Source organism: Chrysemys picta, chromosome 25 (assembly GCF_011386835.1).
Source record: "Chrysemys picta bellii isolate R12L10 chromosome 25, ASM1138683v2, whole genome shotgun sequence".
Taxonomy (NCBI): Eukaryota; Metazoa; Chordata; order Testudines; family Emydidae; genus Chrysemys; species Chrysemys picta.
This window is the reverse complement of record NC_088815.1, coordinates 3,647,094-3,669,533: the sequence shown is the minus strand read 5'-3', so window position 1 is coordinate 3,669,533 and position 22,440 is coordinate 3,647,094. Positions and strand designations below refer to the sequence as shown.

The following is a 22,440-nucleotide window of genomic DNA, read 5'->3' as shown; positions in this document are numbered from 1 at the left end:
TGGCCAGAGCCTTTCACTGCGGCATGTCGCTGTGTGTGTAGTGCCTGTACTCCGCACACTGCTGTAAATGTAGACATCGCCTCAGGCCGGCATCAGTTACACGTGGCTCTGAGATTTTTTAATTTTATTTCACAGCCGTGAGACTAGAGACTTCATTTTTAAAATCCCCCCCCCCCCCCCCCCCCCCATGAAAGCTTGGAATTTGGGGCTCAAGGAGACAGCGTCCAGAAAGGGCTCTGCTTTGCTGATCCACTGCGAGCCCACATCGGTTCACATCGCATCGTCTCCATTAGACGATCTGCTGCCCTGCGTCAGACCAATGGTCCGTCTTCCCCAGTAGCCTGTCTCTGACAGTGGCCCACACCAAAGCTTCGGGAGAGCATTTAGAACAGCGCAACTATGGAGTGATTCTCCCCCTCCCACCCCCACCCCCAGTAGTCAGAGGTTTAGGGTATTCCATGTGTGGGGTTGCGTCCCCGACTATCTTGGCTAATAGCCATTGATGGACTTCATCCTCCATGAATTTACCCAGCTTTGTTTTGAACCCAGTTATACTTTTGGCCATCACAGCATCCCTTGGCAATGAGTTCCACACATGAGTTGTGCTTTATGCGAAAAGTACTTGCTCTTCCTTGTATTAGGTCTGCCGCAGATTAATTGAATTGGAGTGTTTATTTTGGGAAAGGGTAGCTAACCCTTTTTCCATGCCAGGCATGATTTTATAGCCTTCATATCATTCTACCCTTAGTCGTCTCTTTTCTAAGATGAACAGCCCTAATCTTAGTCTCTCCTTGTATGGAAGCTGTTCCATCCCTGGATCATCTCTGTTGCCCTTCTCTGGACCTTTTCTAGTTCCACTCTATCCTTTTGGAGATGGGGGCAACCAGAACTGGACAGTATTCAAGGGGCGGGTGCCCAATGGATTTATATTGTGGCATTATGATATTTCCTGTCTTATGTTCTCTCTTCCCTACCAGTCCCTACCATACTATTAACCTTTTTGACAACAAGATGTACACCTAGGTGCTGGTTTGGAACTTTTCTGAAAGAGCTGCAAGGAACAGTGGAAGCAGTGAATGAAATTTTTTAGTATCGTCAGCAGGTGCCAGTGTGGGCCAAGGGGAATGGCTCTGTGTCCAGGCCCTAGGGCAGCCCATGCCCTGACATGGAGGATTGATTTCGGTCGCAGATTTGAATTGTGATTTAAAACAGCAAGCAGGAAACCCTGATTTTCAATAATCAAATTGCGTCTTGTTTTGCATTTGCACTTTTTAGTTATTTTCCTAAAGCAAGGTTGATTCTCATTGGTTGGTAACCATTAAAACAGGTTGGTTTGCCATTAAAATAGCCTTTATGCTAAATTTGGTACTAGCTTTTGCCAATCGGGAGGATACACTAGAACAATACATATTTATTTCATCAATTACATATCTAAACTTAACGTTTACTCAGATTCTTAATTTTTCCTATTTTCTACCATTAGAAAACAGTGAGTGACGTGTTTCTTATTTACTAGATGATTAATTAGTTCTCCTTGTGTTAAGCTGCATTTGGATGGAAATTGGGATTCAATCAAAAATGCACAAATCCAGCATTTCAAAATTTGTTTTTTGTTCAATACGACGGTCACAGCTACGTTGGACACATACATCAGGCACCTGACTTTCCGTAAAGCTTGAAGAGCAAACGTACTGCTTACTAGTCTATGTGATTTGATGTAAAGGATCTTAGATTAGGTAAATTTAGGGGCCTTGACCCAGATTGTCAATAACTTCCCATTTAAGTAGGTTTGTTTTAAAAAAGAAAAATGCACTTAATTTAAATGTAAAAGAATTGGATTTAGTGTGAATTCCCCTGTGCTCTGAGCCCACCTTGCTGGGAGCGTGAGGGACGCTCCTAATCTGCAGCCTCCCCCTAGCTGGTGTTTACTTGTCTCAAGGATGCCACAGAAGTTAGAAATGGGGAGGGAGGGGGATGTGCCCCATAGCTCTCTGCAAGGTAACGTGTGCCCCTCCCTTGGGGATTTACAAAGCGCCCTCCGCCTCCACACGCTCTCACTTCCCCTTCCTCCCCCCCTTTCTCAAGCTGTGCAGTCAGAGGAGGTTCTTCCACTCACCTGACCCTGGGGAGGGAGAAGTGTATTCACCCATTCTGCCTTCAAGTTTTCTAAAAGGGAGAAGTGTCTAGTGCAGGGTCGGCCACCTTTCAGAAGTGCTGGGCCGAGTCTTCATTTAGTCACTCTGATTTAAGGTTTCATGGGCCAGTCAGACATTTGAACGTTTTTAGAAGGTCTCTTTCTATAAGTCTAGAATAAAGAACTAAACTATTGTTGTATGTAAAGTAAATAAGGTTTTTAGAATGTTTAAGGCGCTTCATTTAAAATGAAATTAAAGTGCAGAGCCCCCCGGACCGCTGGCCAGGACCCGGGCAGTGTGAGTGCCCCTGAAAATCAGCTCACGTGCCATCTTCGGCACGTGTGCCATAGGTGCCTACCCCGGTCTAGTGATCGGGGGTGGGATTGGCAGCCAGGATGCCTAGGTCAGGGGCGGCCAACCGGAGCCTGAGAAGGAGCCAGAATTTACCAATGTACATTGCCAAAGAGCCCCAGTAACGCGTCAGCAGCTCCCTGGCGCCTCCCGGCAGCCCCACCACGCAGGGCCTACTCCCCCCCTCCTCCCCCAGCAATCAACTGTTCCATGTGCGCAGGAGGCTGGGGGGGGAGTGAGGGCATGGCAGGCTCAGGGGAAGGGGTGGAGAGGGGGCAGGGCTTGGGGCAGAGCAGTGAGTGCCCCACATCCCACTGGAAAGTTAGCATCTACAGCTTCAGCCCTGAAGTCGGTGCCTAGACAAGGAGCTGCATATTAATCTCTGAAGAGCCGCATGCAGCTCTGGCCACCCCCGGCCTAGGTTTCCATGCAAGGATCTGCTGCGTGATACTAGGCAAGACCTGTTCATGCTTCTCCCAAAAGCCTGGTGCCAGGAGATCAAGATCCAGACCCACAGGCCTGAATCCTGGAGCAGAGCCCATGTGGCTGTGCCCATCCTGGGCCTCCCCTACTGCTCTGCCAATGCACCTTGATCCTTCCCAGCCCTGTACTTCCAGCCCAGGGGCCCCTCATACCCCTGCCTTCAGCTTGGCACAGAAAAGTCCGATCTCATAGAATCTCAGGGTTGGAAGGGACCTCAGGAGGTCATCTAGTCCAACCCCCTGCTCAAAGCAGGATCAATCCCCAAACAGATTTTTACCCCAGATCCCTAAATGGCCCCCTCAAGGATTGAACTCACAGCCCTGGGTTTAGCAGGCCAATGCTCAAACCACTCAGCTATCCTCCCCAGTACCCTCTAGCCCTCCTCTCATCAGCTGTTTATGTAGTTACACTAGAAACTGCTCCAGAAGTGTAGGGAGTTTGCCCTGGGGTTTGGGGCAAGCTGCAGCCACAGTGGATCATGCAGGATTCCCGGGGCGTAGAAGGGCAAAGAGCCAGTTGGTACCTGCACAGGTGGAGATGTTACTAGCAGCTCTTGGGGAACCAGGGCACAGTACCTAGCCTGTCTGACTCACAAAAGACCTCCTCCCGCCCAGCCTCTGCTTGAACCAAAACCGATGAGAAGAAAGACTTACAAAAACCAATGACAAGGCAGTGGGAGGTCTGGTCTACACTACAAGGTTAGGTTGAATTTAGCCACATTAGGTCAATTTTATAAGTAATGTGGCTAAACAGCAAGCCCTGTTCCACCGACCTAAAGGGCTCTTAAAATCGACCGCTGTACTTCTCCCCAACGAGGGGAGTAGCGCTAAAATCAACCTTCCTGGGTCAAAATTGGGGTAGTGCAGAAGCAGCGCTGTGCAATTCGTTGGTATTGGCCTCCGGGAGCTATCCCAGAGTGCTCCAATGTGACCACTCTGGACAGCACTTTCAACTCCGATGCACTAGCCAGGTACACAAGAAAATCCCAGGGAACTTTTGAATTTCATTTCCTGTAGGTCAGCGTGGCGAGCTCAGCAGCACAGATGACCATGCAGTCCCCCCAGAATCGCAAACGAGCTCCAGCATGGAGCGAACGGGAGACGCTGGATCTGATTGCTGTATGGGGAGGAGAATCTGTGCAGGCAGAACTCCGAACCAACAGAAGAAATGCTGATATATTTGCAAAAATCACACAGGGCATGATGGACAGAGGCTACCCCAGGGACACACAGCAGTGCCGCGTGAAAGTTAAGGAGCTCAGGCAAGCCTATCAAAAGACAAAGGAGGCAAACGGTCGCTCCAGGTCAGAGCCCCATACATGCCGCTTCTATGATCAGCTGCATGTTATTCTGGGGGAGAGGACCCTACCACTACCCCACCACTGTCCGTGGACACCTGCAAGGGGGGATTCTCATGTAGCACAGAGGAGGATTTTGTGGATGAGGAAGAGGAGGAGAAGGAGGAGGAGGAGAATGTGTAGCAGGCAAGTGGAGAATCTGTTCTTCCTGGCAGCCAGGACCTTTTCATCACCCTGGAGCCAATACCCTCCCAAGGCGGGTTCCTGGACCCTGAAGGTGGAGAAGGCACCTCTGGTGAATGCACTTGTAACTACACTACAGGGGTTAAAAGCAATTGTGTTTAATGTTTGATTTGCCCTGAAGAATTGGGATGCATTTGTGGCCAGTACAGCTACTGGAAAAGTCTGTTAACGTGTCTGGGGATGGAGCGGGAATCCTCCAGGGACATCTCCATGAAGCTCTCCTGGAGATACTCTGAAAGTCTTTGCAGAAGGTTTCTGGGGAGGGCTGCCTTATTTCATCCGCCACGGTAGGACACTTTACCACGCCAAGCCAGTAGCAAGTAGTCTGAAATCATTGCAGCACAAAGCATGGTAGCGAATGGTCCTGGGTTTTGGTCGCATTCAAGCAACATTCGGTCTTTATCTTTCTGTGTTAGCCTCAGGAGAGTGATATAATTCATGGTCACCTGGTTGAAATAGGGGAAGTTTTGTAAGGGATCAGTAAAAGGACCCCGTTCATGCTGGGCTGTTTGCGCTTGGCTAAAAAGGATCATCCCGGAGAATAGCCACGCGGTGGGGGGAGGGGTGAAGGGCTCATCCCGGAGAATAGCCACGTGGTGGGGGGAGGGGCGTGCTGCACATCCACCTCAAACCCGCGGCCCCTCCTTTTAAATGGCAAACCCAACCGACATTGCTTGCTATGGGAAAGGAGGGCGCTGCAGTTTGAAACCATTCCCACATGTTATGAAGGCGGAAGAAGTCAACCCCACGTCCCCTTTGGTTTACCATGGTTGCCTGGAAACTGAATTCTGTTGCCCAGCCGGGTGTGATGTGTCACCATACCGACAGGCGCTCAATATAAAAGGCAAAATGTGACCTTGTACCTAAAGCACATGTGTTGTCTGCTGTGAATTGCTTGATTCACTGTGAAAGAGTCTCCCTTTTGTTCTCAGAAATGTATCTTAAATTGTACTCTCCCTTTTCATCCCCCAGCAGGTGCAAATGTTTCTGTGCTCCCCCTATCATCTCAGTCCCTGAGGTTATCGCAGATTAGAAGGCGAAAAAAACGCACTCGCGATGACATGTTTTCCAAGCTCATGCAGTCCTCCGGCACTGATAGGGCACAGCTGAATGCATGGAGGCATTCAGTGGCAGAGGCCAGGAAAGCATATAGTGAGCATGATCAAACCACACAGGAGAAGATGCTGAGGCTAATGGGGGAGCAAATGGACATGATCAGGCGTCTGTTGGAGCTGCAGGAAAGGCAACTAGAGCACAGACCCCCGCTGCATCCATTGTATAACCGTCTGCCCTCCTCGACAAGTTCCATAGCCTCCTCACCCAGACGCCCAAGAACGCAGGGGGGAGGCTCCGGGCACCCAGCCACTCCACTCCAGAGGATGGCCCAAGCAACAGAAGGCTGTCATTCAAACAGCTTTGATGTGTACTGTGGTGTGACGGAGCAGGGAGCGGGGCAGATTTGACCTGGGAATGTTGCAGGGGGGTTGCAGTGGGGATGTGGGACTTCCCTTGAAGGAAGCTACCTGAGCTGTAACCTGAGCCAGGAACGGGGGTGGGGAGAATTAACACCTTCTGCCCGGGAGACTGAACAAAGGAGAGGAGGAGCTGGGGGGAGGGGGAAGAGAGGAGCTGCAGGAGGAGTTTTGGTTTGGTTTCAGTTTGGGCTGGGTGGTGCAACGCAGGGAACCCCAAGCTGGGGTCTAAGCTCCCTGAACCTCCCAGAGGGACCTAATTGAGGGGGGTCTGGTCGTACCTACACGCTCTGCTTGAGACTGTGTTCCTGTCCTTAAATAAACCTTCTGCTTTACTGGCTGGTTGAGAGTCACAGTGAATCTCAGGAAGAGGGGTGCAGGGCCCTGACTCCCCCACACTCCGCGACAACTGGTGGCAGCAGCGGGATCTACTGCACCCCGTGGACGGTGCTTCCTGCAGTAAGTGACTGGGGCGCAGTAAAACAAAGGGGGATTGACGGGCGTGCTGAAGAGTGAGAGAGAGATGGTTATTACCCCTGGGAGTGTGTGACCAGCAAGAAGGACTTTTGCAGTAACAGGGTCCCCCTGGGGGATCGCAGCGAGTGATCCCAGGGGCGGAGGAGTCTGCAGCTCGACCCTGGCAGAGAGGTGGTGACCTCGAGAAGGGCTGGCACACTAGGGGTCTCCCTGGGAACTGTGGGGAGCTGTGAGCACACAGGCCGGTGAGTGGCCAGCAGGAAGATGTATGCCAAGCGGCTTAAGAGCGACCTGGTGGAGCTGTGCAAGCAGAGGGGGCTGCGCAGTGGGAGGCTCACCAAAGAACAGCTCATTGCCCAGCTGGAGGCAGAAGATCGCGCGAATGAACTGATCCCTGTGTCTCAGGGAAGCAGCCTGGCAAATGCAGCGCAGGCACCAGTGTCTGTCCCAGCTGGGAGTGGTCAGCCGGCTGCTGAGGGCTTCCCGAGACCCCTCCTTCCTATGCCTAGGGGAAGGGTGGGGAGGAGCCCAGCAAATACCGAGGGCGCCGTGACCCCCCCGGCCAGCAGGGGATCCTCCCGGCGAAGCTCGCCGGCCAGCAGAGGATCGTCCCGGCGACGTTCGGCATCCGTGGAGCGGAATTGGCTGGAATGGGAGAAAGAGCTAAAACTGAGAGAGCTGGAGGATCGTGAACAGCAGAGACAGCATGAACGGGAGGAGAAAGAGAAACGGAGGCAGCATGAACGGGAGGAGAATGAGAGACAGAGACAGCATGAACTGGAACTGGCGAGACTGAGGGGCAGCGAACCCCCGGCTGCGGTGAGTGAGGGGGGACCCAGGACTGCACGGAGCTTTGATAAGTGCATCCTGGCCCCACGCAAGGAGGGGGAGGACATGGATGACTTCCTGGATGCCTTTGAGATGGCCTGCGAGCTGCACCGGATTGATCCCGCGGACAGACTCCGGGTCCTTACCCCCTTACTGGACCCCAAAGCCGTGGCATTGTACCGCCAACTGGAAGAAGCAGAGAAAGGGGACTACGAACTATTCAAAAAGGCCCTGCTACGTGAGTTTGGGCTGACTCCTGAGATGTACCGGGAAAGGTTCCGGAGTCAGGATAAAACCCCTGAGATCTCATATCTGCAACTAGCCGTCCGCATGGAAGGATACGCCAGCAAGTGGGCTGATGGGGCCCAGACGAAGGAGGACCTGGTTAAACTGCTGGTACTGGAGCAACTGTATGAGCGGTGCCCATCCGACCTGAGGCTGTGGTTGGTGGACAGAAAGCCAGAGAACCCGCGACACGCAGGGCGGCTGGCCGATGAGTTTGTAAAGAGCCGGTCAGGGGGTGGCAGGGAGGAGCCCCAAAGGAACAGGCCCGCTGCGATGAAGAGAGAGAGTCACCCGGGTACCTCCCAAAGGGGGAATATGGGGAATCCCCTCCCAAGGGGAATGCCCAGCGTCAGGGACAACCGACCGGCTCGAGGGGACCCACGGAACATGAGCTGCTATTACTGCGGCCGAAGAGGCCACGTTCGGGCCCAGTGCCCCAAGCTCAAGGACAGACTGAGCAGACCGAACCCGCACCGGGTTAACTTGGTAGAGGCCCAGACGGACGAGGGGCAGGCTTCTCACGCAAGAGGGGCTGGCAGCTTATCAACTGCTCAAGAGAGAGAAGGGCCCCAGGCCAGCTTCTCTGGGGGGCCAGATGCTCCGGATTCAAAGTTCTCCGTTTACAGGGTGGGCGCGGGGCTGTCCCTGCGGAGCGAGTGCCTTGTTCCCCTGGAGGTGGATGGGAAGAAAGTTTATGGATACTGGGACACGGGCGCAAAGGTGACACTGGCCCGGCCCGAGGTGGTGGCCCCAGATCGGGTGGTGCCCAACACCTTCCTGACCCTGACAGGGGTGGGCGGGACCCCATTCAAGGTTCCCGTAGCGAGGGTACACCTGAAATGGGGGGCCAAGGAGGGCCCCAAGGATGTGGGAGTGCACCACCATTTGCCCACTGAGGTGTTGATGGGGGGGACCTAGAGGACTGGCCAAGCAGCCCCCAGACCGCCTTAGTCGTGACCCGTAGCCAGAGCTGGCGAGGGGCACTACGCCCTGACCTTGGGAAGGATGTCACACCGGAGGCACCGAACCCTACCCGGGTGGGGAGGGAACACCCAAAGACAAGGCTCGGGGTGGCTGGGGCTTCCGACCCAGCCGACGAGAGGGAGCAGGTCCCCATCCCTTCCCCAGCCGCCGAGTTCCAGGCCGAGTTGCAGAAGGACCCCTCCCTGCGGAAGCTAAGGGGCCTGGCTGACCTCAGTGTGGTACAGACCATGATGAGAGGATGCAAGGAGAGGTTCCTGTGGGAGAAGGGGTTCCTGTACCGAGAGTGGGCTCCCCCAGGGGAAGTGGAGTCGTGGGGGATCAGGAGGCAGCTGGTGGTTCCCCAGAAGTTTCGCCACAAGCTACTGTACCTGGCCCATGACATCCCTATCGCAGGGCACCAGGGGATCCGGCGCACCAGGCAGAGGCTGCTACAGAACTTTTACTGGCCCGGGGTCTTCACCAACGTCCGGCAGTACTGCCGATCCTGTGACCCCTGCCAGAGGGTGGGGAAGGCCCGGGACAAGGGGAAAGCAGCGTTGAGACCTTTGCCCATCATAGAGGAGCCTTTCCAGAAGGTGGCCATGGACATAGTGGGACCTCTCAGCAAGACGACCCGGTCTGGGGAGAAATACATCCTGGTGGTGGTAGATTTCGCCACCCGCTACCCCGAGGCAGTGCCCTTATCGTCCATCGAAGCAGACACTGTGGCAGATGCGCTGCTGACCATTTTCAGCCGAGTGGGGTTCCCCAAGGAAGTCTTGACGGACCAAGGGTCCAACTTCATGTCGGCCCTACTCCAGTGCTTGTGGGAGAGATGTGGGGTCCGGCACAACTGGGCCTCAGCATATCACCCCCAATCCAACGGGCTGGTGGAGAGGTTCAATGGGACGCTAAAAATGATGCTGAAAACATTTATGAATCAGCACCCGCAGGACTGGGACAAGTACTTACCTCACCTGCTGTTTGCGTACAGGGAGGTACCCCAGGAGTCTACCGGGTTTTCGCCTTTCGAACTGTTATATGGAAGGCGGGTAAGGGGGCCCCTGGACCTGATGAGAGACGAATGGGAGGGGAAGGCCACTCCTGATGGAGAGTCGGTGGTGGAGTATGTCCTGACCTTCCGGGAACGACTTGCCGAGCTCATGGGTCTGGCCAGGGAGAATCTGGCCAGAGCCCAGAGAAAGCAGAAGGTCTGGTATGACCGCACAGCACGGGCCCGCGCCTTCGCCACTGGGGATCAGGTGATGGTCCTCATCCCCGTGAGGAAAAACAAACTCCAGGCCGCCTGGGAAGGGCCCTTCAAGGTTGTCAAGCAACTAAACGAGGTAAACTATGTGGTGGAGCTGTCGAACCGGGCACACCACCACCGGGTGTACCATGTGAATATGATGAAGCCATATTATGACAGGGGGAATGTGGTGTTGGCCGTGTGTGGACATTGGGAGGGGCAGGGAGATGACCCTTTAATAGATCTATTCCCTGGGACAAGAGCTGGCTTCCCCCTGGAAGCAATTCCCCTCTCTGATCGGCTAACCCCTGCCCAGCGAGCTGAGATCGGAGGGGTGCTGCATCTGTACCAACAGCTGTTTTCCAACCAGCCTGGATGCACTAATCTGACTGTCCACCGGGTGCAGACAGGATCGCACCCGCCTATAAAATGCTCCCCCTTCCGAGTCACAGGGAAAACTGCTCAGGACCTGGAAAGAGAGGTCAATGATATGCTGGCTTTGGGGGTGATCCAGCCGTCTTCCAGCCCTTGGGCCTCGCCGGTGGTGCTGGTCCCCAAAAAGGACGGGTCGATCCAGTTCTGTGTGGACTATCGGAAGCTCAATGCCATCACTGTAGCCGATGCCTACCCCATGCCCAGGCCTGACAAGCTCCTAGACAAGCTGGGAGGTGCTCGGTACCTTACCACCATGGATCTTACAAAGGGCTATTGGCAAGTGCCGCTGGATGCAGATGCCAGGCTGAAATCGGCCTTTATCACCCCTCTGGGGCTCTATGAGTTCCTGACCCTGCCCTTCGGCCTCAAGGGAGCACCGGCCACCTTCCAGCGCCTGGTGGATCAGCTACTGAGGGGGATGGAGAGTTTTGCCGTGGCGTATATCGATGACATCTGTGTCTTTAGCCAGACCTGGGAGGACCACATGTCCCAGGTTAGACAAGTGCTGGACCGACTCCAGGAGGCTGGGCTGACAGTGAAACCTGAGAAGTGCAAGGTGGGGATGTCTGAGGTATCCTACCTAGGCCACCGGGTGGGAAGCGGCTGCCTAAAGCCGGAACCAGCCAAAGTGGAGGTGATCAGAGACTGGCCCGCTCCCCAAACCAAAAAGCAGGTCCAAGCCTTTATTGGGATGGCAGGGTACTATCGAAGATTCGTGCCCCACTTTAGCGCCATAGCCGCCCCCATCACTGAGCTGTGCAAGAAGGGGAAGCCAGACAAGGTGGTCTGGACCGAGGAGTGCCAGGAGGCTCTCCGGGCGCTGAAGGAGGCTCTGGTCAGTGGCCCAGTTCTGGCAAACCCAGACTTTGACAAGCCCTTTATGGTGTTCACCGACGCCTCAGACACGGGACTGGGGGCGGTGTTAATGCAGGAGGATGAAAAGGGGGAGAGACACCCCATCGTGTACCTGAGCAAGAAGTTGCTACCCCGGGAGCAGAACTACGCGGCCATCGAGAAGGAATGCCTGGCCATGGTGTGGGCCCTCAAGAAACTAGAGCCATATCTCTTTGGGCGACACTTCACCGTGCACACCGACCACTCTCCCCTGACCTGGCTGCACCAGATGAAAGGAGCCAACGCCAAGCTCCTGAGATGGAGCCTGCTCCTGCAGGATTATGACATGGACGTGGTCCATGTGAAGGGACGTGACAACCTGATAGCGGACGCATTGTCCCAGAGAGGGAGCCCTGAACTTCCCCAGGTCACTGGTCAGAGTGACCCCGCTCAGTTCAGTCTCGAAGGGGGGAGAGATGTGACGGAGCAGGGAGCGGGGCAGATTTGACCTGGGAATGTTGCAGGGGGGTTGCAGTGGGGATGTGGGACTTCCCTTGAAGGAAGCTACCTGAGCTGTTACCTGAGCCAGGAACGGGGGTGGGGAGAATTAACACCTTCTGCCCGGGAGACTGAACAAAGGAGAGGAGGAGCTGGGGGGAGGGGGAAGAGAGGAGCTGCAGGAGGAGTTTTGGTTTGGTTTCAGTTTGGGCTGGGTGGTGCAACGCAGGGAACCCCAAGCTGGGGTCTAAGCTCCCTGAACCTCCCAGAGGGACCTAATTGAGGGGGGTCTGGTCGTACCTACACGCTCTGCTTGAGACTGTGTTCCTGTCCTTAAATAAACCTTCTGCTTTACTGGCTGGTTGAGAGTCACAGTGAATCTCAGGAAGAGGGGTGCAGGGCCCTGACTCCCCCACACTCCGCGACATGTGGCTACAATAAGTAATGTGGCCTTGTCCTCTCCTCCCCCACCCCACCCGGGCTACCTTGTCAGTGATCTCAATATTTTTTTAAATAAATAAATAATGAATGGATTCAAAACAATAGGGACTTTATTTCCTTTGCCAGGTGTGGTCGAAGAGGGGAGGGGGATTGGCTTGGGAAGTACATTCCCCCTTACTCTCACAGATATCATGGAGCACACAGCTAGCAGCAATAACAATGGGACTATTGGTTGCGCTTAGGTCTAACCTACTCAGCAAACAACGCCAACACCCTTTTAAGCATCCAAAGGCACATTCTACCACCATTCTGCACTTGCTCAGCCTATAGTTGAACTGCTCCTTACTACTGCCCAGGCTGCCTGTGTACAGCTTCATGCGCCATGGGAGCAAGGGGTAGGCTGGGTCCCCAAGGATAACTATTGGCATTTCAACATCCCCAATGGTAATTTTCCGGTCTGGGAAGAAAGTCCCTTTTTGCAGATTTTCGAACAGCCCAGAGTTCCAAAAGATGCGAGCGTCATGCACCTTTCCTGACCATCCCACGTTGATGTTGGTAAAACGTCCCTTGTGATCCACCAGTGCTTGCAGCACCATTGAGAAGTACCCCTTGCGGTTTATGTACAGTTTGGCAAGGTGATCTGGTACCAAGATAGGGATATGCGTTCCGTCTATCACCCCACCACAATTAGGGAACCCCATTGCAGCAAAGCCATCCACTATGACCTGCACATTTCCCAGAGTCACTACCCTTGTTAGCAGAAGGTTATTCATTGCCTTGGCTACTTGGATCACAGCAGCCCCCATGGTAGATTTGCCCACTCTGAATTGATTCCTGACTGACCAGTAACAGTCAGGCATTGCAAGCTTCCACAGGGCTATCGACACTCGCTTCTCAACTGTCAGGGCAGGTCTCATCTTGGTATTCCTGAGCTTTAGGGCCGGGGAGAGCAACTCACAAAGTTCCAGGAAAGTGGCCTTACACATGCGAAAGTTTCACAACCACTGGGAATCATCCCATACCTGCAACACTGTGTGGTCCCACCAGTCTGTGCTTGTTTGCTGGGCCCAGAATCAGCGTTCCACTGTATCAACCTGCCCCACTGCTGCCATGATGTCCCAACTGCTACATCCCGTGCTTTCAGGAGCGTCTGTGTCCATGTCCTCCTCACAATCTTCCTCATGCCAGCGGCTCCTAGCTAGCCTCTCCACATACTGCAGGATAACGTGCGAGGTGTTTACAATGCTCACAACAGCAGTGCACAGCTGAGTGGGCTCCATGCTTGCCGTGCTATGACGTGTGCACGGGTAACCCAGGAAAAAAGGCACGAAACGATTGTTTGCCGTTGCTTTCAAGGAGGGAGGGGAGGCTGACGACATGTACCCAAAACCACCTGCAACAATGTTTTTGCCCCATCAGGCATTGGGAGCTTAACCCAGAATTCCAATGGGCAGCAGAGACTGTGGGATAGCTACCCACAGTGCACAACTCCATGAGTCGATGCTAGCCACAGTATTGAGGACGCAGTCCGCCGACCTACTGCGCTTTGTGGAGACACACACAATCGACTGTATAAAATCGCTTTCTAAAGATCGACTTCTATAAAATCAACCTAATTTCATAGTGTAGACATGCCCGGAGACACCTAAACCCCTGGGACAAGGGTGACAGGATTAAAGAAACTCCCCTAGCCTAATTTGCATCGAAGATGGGACAGAGGGGCATCTCCATGAGAACAGAGATTCCAAGGCAAGAACCGCACAGAACTCTGGGTCCAGAAAAGCAGGGAAGCAGTGCATGATGGGGGATCTCTGCTCCAGATGTTAACTAACCCACGCCTGCACACACCCAGCTCAGTAGTTATCAGACCAATTCTAGTAATAAATCCTTTATTGGTATCCAAAATAGTGAAGCAGCCTAATTGCATTGTAAGCTCCCTCCAAGGAAAACCGCCCATAGCCAGGAATGATCAGTTCCTGTTGTGTAGCCTGAACAAAACACCTTTGGTATATTCCCTTGAGCCATCAGTTTACACATAAACAAATCTACAAAAACAACAAGGAGTCTGGTGGCACCTTAAAGACTAACAGATTTATTTGGGCATAAGCTTTCGTGAGTAAAAAACCCACTTCTCCAGATGCATTCCCCCTGATACATAAACAAATCTAGTCTTCTCCCTCAAACCATTGTTGTTTCCCTACAAAAACCCTTACCCACGCTCAAGTAAGTGCTCTGATGCCTGGATCCAAAATCTGCAGCAATTCCATTGGGACTTCATCTTCTCCTGACTGATCGTGCTGGGGGCTCTGCCTAACTCCAGCACTCTGGACCCTCAGCTACCACCACCACCACCTGGGACCCCCGAAGGATTCAAGCTTCACGGAGTGGTGAGAACCCAGCTCGCTCTCTCTCTCGGTATAGCCTTCTGACACTGACTTGTGGGATCAGTTACAGTTTTCTAAACCTGACTTTTATAATCAAATTGAAGTTAGATTTAATATTAGAACTGTTTTGTTTGTTTGGCTCTCCTATGGTTATTACCTGGCAATAAACAACTTTCATGGTTAAGTTGGTTGCTTCTCTCTCTCTCTTCCTCCAACTCCTCGTGGGTGGTTTTTTTTTTTTTTTTTTTTTGGCTTCCCATTCGCTTTGCAGCAACGCTCCTCGTACCTAAGCTAAAGATCCCTGCAGCGCCCAAAAATCCTGTGGGGTTTGCTCATCAAGTGGGTTACTACCCGAACAATTGCAACGAGAAAGTGGGGATAGGGACGTGCTGAACCTGGGACATATGAGAGTGGCGGATTGAAAATGCTGCTCGACCCAGTCTGCTCAGGTGTGCTCTGTTCCGGTGCGGTGCCCATGGCCTATGAGGGTGACAGCTTGGAGGTGCTGTTCGACCCGGCCTGCTGAGTCCAGGGACATACAAAGGGTCAGCTGGGGAGTGCTGATTAACCTGGTCCTCTCAGACGCACTCTGTTAATGTGTGTGTGTTCGTCTGATTCTGGGGCTGGAAGAACCCAGCCCTGGGGCACCCAGGTCCTGCAGGATAGCTCATTGGGAGGGACCTTGCAGCAGGGAGAAGCAGAGCTCTGTATGAGAACACAAGTGACACAAGCAGTGCATTGATAGCAGAGCCGGAACAAGGAATTTTTGCGCCCGAGGCAAGGGCCGGCTCCAGGCAATTCGGTGGCGGGTCCCTGAGTCCATCTCGGAGAGAAGGACCTGCTGCTGAATTGCTGCCGAAGAATGAATGAAGCGGTGGCGGCAATTCGGCGGCAGGTCCTTCCCTCCGGCAGGGACTCAGGGACCTGCCGCCGAATTGCCGCCGAAGAAGCGGCAGCGGTAGGGCTGCCGCTGAAGTGTCGCCAATCGCGGTAGAGCTGTGCCCCTCCGCTTTGCGCGCCCGAGGTAAGGGCCTCCTGGGGCTAGATCCCCACGGGTATTTCTGTACCTAACTCCTGTCTGGGCCTTGGCATCTCCTGGCTGTTGACCAGCCTGTGTGTCAGTGAGGCGCAGGGAGGCCCCATGGCAAACTCCATCCCCCATGGCACAGACAGGACTCAGGAGAAGCTAAGGTTTGAACTGGTCCCCCCAGAGCAGCGCTCCCGGTGCGGGGCAGAGGGATTTTGTCCTGGTGCTGCTCATGTTGCACCTGTGGCTCAACGGAGAGCTCCGTCTCCAAAGCTAGAATTCACCTCACCAACCAAAGCTGGCCCTGCCCGGCCATGGATTCTCAGAGACGCTGCTGTAGGCCAAGAGCGACCCCACTTCCCGCTGGCATGTGGAGGGTGGTGTGTGCGCACACGCATGCGGGAGCTGCCTGGGGCCCTGGGTAGAGGTTCCTGGTTTAGCTGGTTCCATTTGAAGGCCAGTGTCTGGTTCCCAGGGCTCAGCTGTGTGCGCTGGGCTGCGCGATGGCCGTGCAGGGGCAGCGCCGTGGGAGCAGAGGGGGTTAGGCTGGGGGTGAGCTGGGCCCCGGCGCTGCTGCAGTTAGGGCTCAGGAAGCCGCTCACAAAAGCAGAAGTGCCGTGTACTGCAGTGTGGGGGGGACTTTTGTTTTTAATCCTCATTTCCTGTGCGTGGGCTTCAGAGCTCGGTGACACGGCTCTGCACAGCTGGGGCACAGGCAGGCTCCTTGGACGGGCGTGTGGAGGGCTGCCGTCCCCAGGCTCGGGACAGTGCTGGCAGGAGCAGGTGGGCTTCCCCAGCACCCAGGCTGTCTCCAAAGGTGAGTCCGCTCGGCCGGGGCTGAGTTCACTGTTGCTGACTCCCTGCTGCCCAGACTTCTGCCCTCCCCTCCACTTCCTCCCATGCTCCCCTCCCTGCATGGCTCTTCCCATTCACCACGGCCCCAGCGATCTCTCGTGTGCCCACCCTGAACCGGCCATGCCTGCAAAACCTTAATTCCACCCTGCCAAGCGTCCAGCACCCTCCGCTCTATTGCTATCAGCCTCTTTGAGGATCAGGCCCTAGGCTGGTAAATCCGACAGGGATGGGCGCAGCCTCCCTTGCAGTGCCATCAGGCTGGTCGCAGGAGAGAAAGGACATGCTTGTGGTTAAGGCAACGGGGAGGGCAGGACTCCTGGGTTCTATTCCCTGCCCTGCCAGAGAGTTCCTGTGTGACCTTGGGCGAGTCACTCTTAAGCCCTGGGGAAGTGTCTGAATTGTGGCTCCCGTCTGCCACACTCCTGATGCCAAGGGTCTCAGGCACTGCGGGTCCTGCTGCTGCTGGAGCGGCATGAGATGGAGCCAATAAGAGATTGCTCAGCTCCCCCCAGCCAGGATCAAGGCCTGGCAGCTCCCCCCTGGGGTCGCTACAATAACATTGGAATGGAGGAAAATAACAGAGAGGAGCTCCAGGGCTGGAGGAAACTGGAAGGGGGGAGGGGGTTCCTGGCAATAACTCCCCAGCCCTTAGGGGTCAGCCAGGCATACAACACCTCTAGCTGGCACCTGAAAAATCCCAGCCCCTCCCTGTTCAGTCTCCACGTATTCAGTCGTAACAAGAGACTCAGAGGCTGAGGCCGAGGCAGTGCAGCCTAGGGGTCAGCGCACGGGACAGGGAGCCTGTGACATACCAGGGGACAATCCAAACTAATGAGCAGCTCAGTCAGCCTGGCCCTGCACCCTTGGGTGCCTTACGATGCCTTGCTGAAGTGGCTTCCACCTGGGCGGCTCACAAACAGCTTCCAGCATGCGCCACACCCTGCGTGTGTGTAACTGCAGCCTGCCAGCCACACTGGGGTTACACGCGCTGCTCTCACCAGCCTGGGTGACACCAAAACACCCCCAGGCTTAGACGGTCCCTCAGTAATGTCTGTCTTCTCCTGGACAATACAAGCTACATTAAGTCTATTCCTTTAATAGAAATAATATGCACACAACTTGCCACCCCAAATGGAGTTTGTCAGCCACTTTAATTTAAACACAGTGGGTTAGATAAAAGAGTAAAACAAGTTTATTTATTACAATGAGTACAAGTAATGAGACATAAAAATCAGAAATGGTTACAAGAAAAATAAAATTAAGACATTTCCTAATGCCAAACTTAACAAACTATCAGATTCAAGCAAAGTTTCTTACCATATACTTTCAGCAGTCTTATTGACCAAACCCTGGAGGTTAGGACCCTTCTCCCAGAATCCAGTGAAGGCTTCTTTTGTTGCTTCAGGTGCAGTGAATGTGATGGGCAGGGAGAGAGAAAGAGGGGACCTGTAGGGTTTTTGTCCTTCTTTTTTATAGTTTCAGTCCTCCTCTTGAAAAACATTTCCAGGTGGGCACTAGAAGGCAAAGAGTCTGCATGGAAGGATGTTCCCTGCTGCTTTTTCCTCCTCTATTTAAGCTTCTTTTGTTTCCCTTCCATCTCGATGACTCTGTTTACTGCTTAAATGCAAATTAAGCAGAGGACACATTCCTTTGTTTAGGACAAGCCTCTTTGCCACCCTCAGTTTGGAACATGTTTTAATAATGCCACACAGTGGACTCTTATAACTTCACATACAAGGTTACCACACAGGTTTTATCAGGACGTTACTGATCAGCAAATTATGAGTTTTGAAATGATATCTCACAAGGTGTACTCTGGACAAAGTTTTTTACAATAGTGTGTCAGGTGTGAGTACAGGGGTATGTCATTCTGTCACAGAGCCGAATTCTAATCCTGATGGCAACACTAAGGCCAGTGCCCGTGTGTCTTTCCCAGGTGCTCTCCCACCCAGGGCCTGAGAGGCTATTAGGACATTACTGTATTCCCCCTGCCCTAAATCCCCCTGAAACCCATCTACCAGGTCCCAGGGGCAGGATCACTCTGTCTAGGGCTCTTGCCTAAAACAAATCAGACTGTAGCTCAAGCCTTCGCCCAGGTCTGGGCTCCTACTTCTGGCTCTAGGAAATTAAAATAACCGCTCCTGGGTCCCCGTTACAGGGGGCTCTTCCCCCTCGCCAGCACTCGCACCCTTGGAACATGAAGAGCTTTTTATCTGGGGGAAAACAGTCAAACGAAGCATGACAGCCCAGGTATAGATTTACCTGTAAGAGCCTGAGCCACCTAAAACAGTGCGTCAGGAGTCTGGATGGCCTCACAGGAAGGCTGCCTGAGCAGAAATCCAGGACTCCACAGGCTTGTCTTCCGGCAGAGTTAACTCGAGTTACACTCCCAGCACCCCTCACTGGAGTCCCACAAAACCCTTCACTCCTGTGATGGTGCTTTTTACACCAGCTGACTACTCCCCCCTTCCCCCCTCCAGAGCACAGGCTGATGAGTTGCGCAGTGTGGTCGCAGGCTTGCTCCACTGGCCTGCTGCTCATCCTCCAACACCTTTCTACAATTCTCCCCCGCGCCCCCCATGTCCAGAAAGGACAAACGAGTTTCCACTTACTGCAGAGCCACGATCTTGTGCCACACACGAGGGAGGGCCGCGCCCAGTGTGGACACAGCAGGTGGGATTCCACAGTGTAGCTGCTCTCACGCAAGCAAGGTTAACTCAAGTGGAGATAACTCAAGTTAACTGCACAATGAAGACAGATCCCAGCCTGTCCACAAGCCCCACCCCCCTAAACCCCTCTTGTGGGTCTCCTCTGCCGGTTTGCTCCTGCCCAAAGAGAACCGTGCATCTACCTGGCCCAGCTCTGCAATATCAGCTCCGGTCCTGCTGGCCCAGGACGCTGGGAAGTCAGCTCTGGCTGGCGTGACTAACAGGGTGCCATGGGCTGACGGAGATCTCAGCCACGTTCCACTGCTCCTAATGGCTACCACGCCAGCTCTGCACGATTACCTCCTCCACTGCTCCAGCCCCACAGATTCACTCCACACAGAACCAAGCCGCCAAGTGGGGAACCCAGAGCTCGCTGCCCTCTACTCATTCCAAACCACGGGTCTGGGGGGCACAGGGGGAATGGGAAAGGGACCAGATGCGACACTTGGGGCAGTCACACGCCTCCCTAACCCTACGGGTGGTCTCTGTCTAGCACCATAGGGTGAGCCCCACGTGCCCAAGCCTGCAGACCCAGGCTCTGCGCTCGTTGCCGTGTGGACGTACTCTGTCTGCTGGCCTGTGCCTGAGGGCCCCATCAGAGGGCTTGAAACTCCTTGGGCTTCGGCTTATTGTGTTGCCTTTTGATTATTCCTTTGGGGGTGGGGGACAAAGGAGTGGGGGTTTGCACCCTAGCAGAAGGGGCTGTGGGTTCAGCCTCCTAACCCACGCTGCCACCCTGCTGGCACTTCCCCTGGTCGCAGGCTTTCCTGACTCTCCCCCTTGCTGGCCCCCGGGCTATGGGATAGGGAGCTGCTGCTCCAAACAGCCTGCACTCCCAGCGGGCGATTGGTGGGAGCTGGGGCGGGTGTCGGGCCAGGGAGGGCGGCTGCCCATGGGAGATGCCTGGCTATTTTGCCCCCGGCTCTCAGTTCAAACAGGAGCTATTCAGGAGCCGTTGACTGTGTTACCCTCCTCAAAATGACGCTCCATCAACGCTGGCTGTGCTTTCTGTGCCCAGGTGGATGCTGGTTCGGGATCACCTGACACCTCCTAGGGCTTGAGGCGGAAGGAAGGGGCCAGGCGGGCCAATGGCTGACGGGAGTGTGCCCATCAGCACCCTGGGAGACGCTGCCTTGGCCAGGCTCTGCGAGCTCCTGGACAACTGCAGCCGGGGCTGGAGAAAACTGGCTGAAATCGCCGGCGCCGAGAAACGCTTCAAATGCAGGTGGAGGGAGCGAGGGGGCACAACGGGTTTCGGGCACCGATATGGGCAGCGCGGCCACGGGCACGGGCAACACGTCAGTGCAGCGGCCTCGCCAGCCTGCCCGCCCCAGTGTGCGTGTGTGTGTATGTGCACACGCAGGGGGGTGATGTAGGTGATGCTCCTGGGTATGAGTGGTCAGGCTCTGTGTGTGTGCGCATGTCAGGGGGTAGGGGTGTCACTGCAGTGTAGGCCTTTGGTACCTACCTACCTCAGTGTGTGTGTGTGTGTGTATACAGTGTGTGCTGTCCCATTGAAGGCTGTGGGGGGGGATGTGTGATAGAGAGAGAGCTATCCCAGTGTAGGCTCTGTGTGTTTGTATGAGTGTAGATGTCACAGAACAGACTGTGGGGGGTGTAGGGTGTTTGCTATCCCAGTGCAGGCTGTGAGGGGTGTAGGGGGTGTGGCGTTCCAGTGCAGACTGCGGGGGGCGGAGGGAAGGGGGTGTGGTGTCCCAGTGCAGGCTGTAGGGGGTGTAGGGTGTTTGCTATCCCAGTGTAGGCTGTGAGGGGTGTAGGGGGTGTGGCGTCCCAGTGCAGGCTGTGGTGGGGTGTGTGTAGGGGGTGTGGTGTCCCAGCGCAGGCTGTGAGGGGTGTAGGGGGTGTGCTGTCCCAGCGCAGCCTGTGAGGGGTGTAGGGGGTGTGATGACCCAGTGCAGGCTGTGAGTCATGTAGGGGGTTGCTGTCCCAGTGCAGGCTGTGAGGGGTGTAGGGGGTGTGCTGACCCAGAGCAGGCTGTGAGGGGTGTAGGGGGTGTGGTGTCCCAGTGCAGGCTGTAGGGGGTGTAGGATGTTTGCTGTCCCAGTGCAGGCTGTAGGGGGTGTGCTGACCCAGCACAGGCTGTGAGGGGTGTAGGGGGTGTGCTGTCCCAGTGCAGGCTGTGAGGGGTGTAGGGGGTGTGGTGTCCCAGTGCAGGCTGTAGGGGGTGTAGGATATTTGCTGTCCCAGCGCAGGCTGTGAGGGGTGTAGGCGGTGTGCTGTCCCAGTGCAGGCTGTAGGGGGTGTAGGGTGTTTGCTGACCCAGCACAGGCTGTGAGGGGTGTAGGGGGTGTGCTGACCCAGTGCAGGCTGTGAGGGGTGTAGGGGGTGTGCTGACCCACTGCAGGCTGTAGGGGGTGTAGGGTGTTTGCTGACCCAGTGCAGGCTGTAGCGGGTGTAGGGGGTGTGGTGTCCCAGCGCAGGCTGTAGGGGGTGTAGGGTGTTTGCTGACCCAGTGCAGGCTGTAGGGGGTGTAGGGGGTGTGCTGACCCAGCGCAGGCTGTAGGGGCTGTAGGGGGTTTGCTGTCCCAGTGCAGGCTGTGAGGGGTGTGCTGTCCCAGCGCAGGCTGTGAGGGGTGTAGGGGGTGTGCTGACCCAGCGCAGGCTGTAGGGGGTGTAGGGGGTGTGCTGTCCCAGTGCAGGCTGTGAGGGGTGTGCTGTCCCAGCGCAGGCTGTGGGGGGTGTAGGGGGTGTGGTGTCCCAGCGCAGGCTGTAGCGGGTGTAGGGGGTGTGCTGTCCCAGTGCAGGCTGTAGCGGGTGTAGGGGGTGTGCTGTCCCAGTGCAGGCTGTAGGGGATGTGCTGTCCCAGTGCAGGCTGTGAGGGGTGTGCTGTCCCTGCGCAGGCTGTGAGGGGTGTAGGGGGTGTGCTGTCCCAGTGCAGGCTGTGAGGGGTGTGCTGTCCCAGCGCAGGCTGTGGGGGGGTGTAGGGGGTGTGGTGTCCCAGCGCAGGCTGTAGGGGATGTAGGGGGTGTGCTGTCCCAGTGCAGGCTGTGAGGGGTGTGCTGTCCCTGCACAGGCTGTGAGGGGTGTAGGGGGTGTGCTGTCCCAGTGCAGGCTGTGAGGGGTGTGCTGTCCCTGCGCAGGCTGTGAGGGGTGTAGGGGGTGTGCTGTCCCAGTGCAGGCTGTGAGGGGTGTGCTGTCCCAGTGCAGGCTGTGAGGGGTGTGCTGTCCCAGCGCAGGCTGTGGGGGGGTGTAGGGGGTGTGGTGTCCCAGCGCAGGCTGTAGGGGATGTGCTGTCCCAGTGCAGGCTGTGAGGGGTGTAGGGGGTGTGGTGTCCCAGTGCAGGCTGTGAGGGGTGTAGGGGGTGTGCTGTCCCAGTGCAGGCTGTGAGGGGTGTAGGGGGTGTGGTGTCCCAGTGCAGGCTGTGAGGGGTGTAGGGGGTGTGGTGTCCCAGTGCAGGCTGTAGGGGGTGTAGGATATTTGCTGTCCCAGCGCAGGCTGTGAGGGGTGTAGGGGG

At 55.3% G+C, this 22,440-nt stretch overlaps 1 protein-coding gene across 2 annotated transcripts in view; it reads left to right on the top strand.

Moving 5' to 3' along the window:
• Positions 1 to 16,079: 16,079 nt before the first annotated feature.
• Positions 16,080 to 22,440, top strand: part of LOC101950925 (mucosa-associated lymphoid tissue lymphoma translocation protein 1-like) — a 29,180-nt gene continuing 22,819 nt past the window's right edge. Inside the window, exons 1-2 of one of the 2 annotated variants that reach the window (XM_065578134.1) lie at positions 16,080 to 16,219; positions 19,984 to 20,190. In XM_065578134.1, coding sequence (XP_065434206.1) covers positions 20,054 to 20,190 — 137 coding nt within the window. In that variant the 5' untranslated portion in view covers positions 16,080 to 16,219; positions 19,984 to 20,053. The remainder of the gene's footprint in view (positions 16,220 to 19,983; positions 20,191 to 22,440) is intronic. The other variant, XM_065578135.1, reaches the window with a different exon arrangement.